Raw genomic sequence first — 4917 nt, forward strand, 5'->3', positions numbered from 1 at the left:
ATGATAATTTTATTTGTATTATTTTTAATATTGTATCCCATTAATAGTTAGGTTTGCCCTAAAAGTAGAACTAAATTCCTTCTCTCCCTCAACTTTTTTTTTTTGTCTTTCTTTCAAAATGCATCCCTGATAGTTACCCCTTATATTTTATTGAACAATCTCTAGGTTTGCCCCACTAAAATTGTGAAATTTATTCCATGGATTATGGATACATCAATCTAGCTAGTATAACTAATTCTATTATGTACGTACAACGATGATGATGATGATGATGATAATAATAATACCATAGTATGTGTATGTGTTTCCTCCACTACAATTTCTATATTTATACTTTTGGGCATGTGAACCTACGATCTTACTTATATAAGTGTTTTAGTTCCTCTTTGCATGTACTAAAGTTTTAAAGGTCCACTCAACGAGATTTCTGAAATCCTCTATTATTGTACGGTTTCCTTTAAATTTTATTACCAAGAAAGCAATAGTACGGTCGAATTCGTTGGGATGAATTGTACTACTAACTAAGGAATTTGAATTTGTCTTGGCAGATTATATTATGGAAGTCACCAAATTACTTGAGAAGAATAGAGAAGCCATTCGTGCACGAATACAGGTATTGATTGTCTTTTCTTTTTTTTTTCTCTAAAGTTCATTGTAATGCTAGCCATAAATGATAGACCGACCCACTTGGATCCAGTTCAGTGATTAAAATGGGACCGTACCGGTCGTTCGGACCATAAAATCGGTGAATCGATCACAAAGTCGACATAATTATGTTAAAATATTAGTTATACCAAGTGATCGGGAAAAATTGACGTTTTTCATAAAAATTGTTGAGCCATGTCTGGAAAATTAGACGGTTTTTCAAAATATTTTTTTAACTTTGAATTATTTATTATATATTATTAATCTATTATGTGAACTTGATTTCTATATTTATTGGGTGTATTTGATTCGAACTAAATTTTGTAACTTCTTAAATTTTTTTTATGAATGATACCAAAAATTTATTTTTAAATTTTTAATTAAACCTGTGATTAGACCGATGACCTACGTAGATCAAATGCAATGGGCAACATTTGCTTGCCCTTGCATTCTAGATATTGTAAAATTGATGACCCATGGATTTAAGTTTGGGCACAACAATGGTCTTTTGTTTCCTCATTTCTAATGGGCCAAGCATGGAAGAATGGTGTTTGGCTAGCCCCAATGTTGGATCACTTTGTTCAAAATGAGATCCACTTCAACATATACACACACATTTTTACATAATATCGGATCCTAACTCTATTATACAAAAATCAAGTCAACAAATTTACACCATTGTAATTATACATTTTGTTGGCTCAACCACATCAATAAAACATATCCCCCAATACAATCACATTAACAAAACACAAATCCATATACATTACTCATGTCTCATCAAAAAATCACCATTGTGGTTGTTCTTATTGAACTAGTTAACCTGTGACTCAATAATTCAGCCGAATCGATGTTTGACACGGTTTTTATGACATTGATTCATTTCAATATCGATCCGACCGGCCGGGCGGTCTGTAAAAAAAAAAAAACACAGAAGGACAATCACTTTTTAAAAGTGGCGAGTTATTCCAGAGTGAGCGGCGGAGAGGAAAGAGAGCTGGCAATTTGGAACACGGTTCTTTTCGAGTCGGTGCAAATTAGCAGGCCGAACAGAACACGCGAACTATAGAGTATATATATATACGGATATACCAACACCGCCTCCCCTGAAAATTTAACCCTAACCCTAACCCTAACCCTAACCGTATTCGCAATTCAATCGGCCTTTAAATACCTGCACAAAGCACCCTCAATTTCACATTCTCACCGTTTCTCATTTTCTGGGGAAAGCCGGCTCTCTCTTGTAGATCCCTTATTCAATTGGGTACTCGAAATCACGCAAAAGTTGTGTGAGTTAGGTGTTTCAATCGATCCATCAAAAATAAGCCGAGAAGTCGTTGTGAATGGTGGAAATCTTGAGTAGTAGTTGTAATTACATGCTCTCCCTTTGTAAATCAAGGGCGAGCGTCGTTCTTCTTCCGCTCTCCGCCGCTTCTGCTTTCGCTTTTGGCTCTTGCAAGGAAGGCTGGTACTACCGCTGCCTCGGCGTCGACCCCTAAATTCCTTCGTCTGCAACCTCGATTTCTCTCTCTTTTCTTCTTTTTCTTTTTGAATCAAATATCTGCTAACTTAAAAAAAAATTCACAAAAATAGGAACACCCAAATTTCTTGCATTGTTTCATTGGTATTGATATCGATTCGATTTTTCTGGGATTCGTTTCGTCTGTGTTTTTCTCGATTCGAAGATGGTGCTTTACAAGCAGAAGAAGAATCAGATCGCTAAGGGCAATAGGTTCTTGATTAGCATTACTGTGCTGGGGAGTGCTGGGCCCATCCGCTTTGTGGTCAGTGAGGAGGAGCTTGTTGCAGGGGTGATTGATATGGCATTGAAGTCCTATGTTCGTGAGGGACGCCTTCCGGTTCTTGGATCTGATTTCAATGATTTCTTCCTGTATTGCCCCGGTACTGGATCAGATGGTAAGTACATCAGAACCAAGTCCCATATTGTATTAAAATTTTGGAAATTAACTACTTTGGTTTGTTTAATGATTCTGATTGCTGGCTTGTCTGTTTCCAATTCTTATTTGTCTGTGATTGAATTGTCAATATTTGTCGGTTGCTTTTATTCTATAGTTTGTTAATGAATTTGAACTCCAATTGATCTTGATTGTTTTGTGTGTTGTTGGGTATAATTTTATTTTTTGCAGATACACTTTTGGTGTTTAATTAAGATCTCTAATGAATTACTTGCTGATGGTGATAAATTGACTTGGTTTCTGTTATGTCGCAAAGTGATTCCCCATGTTAAAACCTTTTTTGTACAACCCGACTGTAGTTTGTGTATCTGGATGGAGATTTTTGGGTACAATCTTATTATAGTTTGATTTACTTGGTGTATTGGGATTGAGATTGACGGTTTCATGTTGCACTCTATTACAGCTCTGAGTCCATGGGAGACAATTGGATCAAAAGGATTCCGTAACTTCATGCTGTGCAAGAAGCCACCCACAGAGAAAGTGGCAGTGGCAGATGCTGAAGGATCACCTGCAGGTATTGCTCGTAAGGGAAGTGGGAGTTGGAAGGCTTGGCTCAATAAATCCCTCAATCTTAAGATCTCCTCTCATTAGTTCATTTTCCCTCAAATTTGCTTTTTGTTCCCTAATATTATGCACAACCAAATTTGGTCATCTCTGATGTTTGTACTCTTTTTTTTCTCCTTAAATTTCCTGTCCTGGTTAGAGTCGGAGAAACCTGAACTCCTTGTACTCTTGACGTTTTCTTATTTCAATAATTGAGATGCCTATGGTTATTGAATAATAACATTTAGCAGTTTGCAACTTCAACTTTGCCCCTGCCATGGTATTTTGTTTGCTGTTATTTCATCTCTCTGGCTTCAACTATGAATAATTTGTGAAGTTCATGCCCAGAATTGTTTTTGTTTTCATTGAATGATATCTATTAAGTCTGGTGCTTATCATATCAGTTCTGCAGTTGTTCTTCCAAACTTTCCTGATATTTTTATTAGTCAAAACATGAATAGTTTCAGGAAGAAATTGTGTTCTTTTTTATTTGTTCAAGGATATGTACGTTTTGTTGTTTGAATGATTCATTTTGGTGGTTGGCCACTTTGAATTTGTCTTCAAAATGGTGTGTTATTAGCTATTGTTATTAGTTGGAAGATAAATTGAATACTAACAATTTGGCAATTGTCTGTGATTTGTTTTATGGAATTTGAAATAGTTTATTCTTGTGAATTAGTCTGAACAGAATCCCGTTACTTTAGACATTTTACAAGTGGTGCCTGCCCGGGCTATTTAGTCAATTTTTAGGCATTACTTAACAGCATTGGTGAACAATTCCAAATAGTCTGCTGGTGAGGTCTCCGGGTTGTTGGGGACAGTGAAGTCGAGTATTATTTTGTGTTCAATCTGAAGTTGTCATTTCAATTATCTTGTAAAGCATGTATTAGCATGATAGCATACAATACATGTGCGTTGTGTCATCTGTATGTCAGTGGCCCAGATTGCTCGATTAAAAGGCTCGGTCTGAGTACAGTCGTTACCAATCACCATAGCTGGAAGTGACCTGTTGTGTTCTGTACCTGATTTCTCGACTGACCAAAAGGTGAAGAGTCCAATCACCATAGCTGGGATTGAGCTGTTGTGTTCTGTTGCCAGTTTCCACTCACCAAAAGGTAATGGAAGGATAAAGGGTCCTCGCAAAAAGACCACCTTGAAATTCATGATTTGCAGGATCTAACCATTTGGAAATAATAAATGGTTGGAACGGTAATGCCTCGCCAATCACCATGGCTGGGAGTTGTATTCTGCAATCTGCACCCAGTTTCCCTCCCATCAGAAGGTAATGAGAGATGGTGAGTGGTGACACCATTAAATTATGGATTTGTGGTCCCCCAAAGGGGGAAAAAAATTGTGCGTTGTGAGACTGTGATGAAACCCATGATCTTAAATGAATTAAGAACAAGGTTCGATTGAGAGAAATCTCTCGATTTTGAGAACAAGTCTCGATTTTTGTTTAATTAACTATTTAGAAAACTACTTTATACCTAAACTAGACTAATTAAAAGAGATACTACTATATAGAAAACTACTTTATACCTAAACTAGACTAATTAAAAGAAATACTAAAAAGAATATAAATACTAAACAAATACTAATTGAAAACCTACTCAAATTAGAAATCCAAAACTATATAGAAAACTACTTTATAACTAAGCTAGACTAATTAAAAGAAAATACCAACAAGAATATAAATACTAATTGAAAGTAAATACTAATAACATAGGAAACTATACTAATTAAGACTCATCAT

General features: G+C 35.9%; 1 protein-coding gene across 1 annotated transcript; it reads left to right on the forward strand.

The window, feature by feature from the left end:
• Nucleotides 1–1722: 1722 nt before the first annotated feature.
• LOC119984949 (uncharacterized protein At4g22758-like) lies at nucleotides 1723–3428 on the forward strand. Its single transcript, XM_038829077.1, has 2 exons — nucleotides 1723–2562; nucleotides 3025–3428. The coding sequence occupies exons 1-2, from the start codon at nucleotides 2331–2333 to the stop codon at nucleotides 3210–3212; spliced, it is 420 nt and encodes a 139-aa protein (XP_038685005.1). The 5' UTR covers nucleotides 1723–2330; the 3' UTR covers nucleotides 3213–3428.
• Nucleotides 3429–4917: the final 1489 nt, after the last annotated feature.

The sequence above is a fragment of the Tripterygium wilfordii genome, chromosome 3 (assembly GCF_013401445.1).
Source record: "Tripterygium wilfordii isolate XIE 37 chromosome 3, ASM1340144v1, whole genome shotgun sequence".
In the NCBI taxonomy this organism is placed as follows: Eukaryota; Viridiplantae; Streptophyta; class Magnoliopsida; order Celastrales; family Celastraceae; genus Tripterygium; species Tripterygium wilfordii.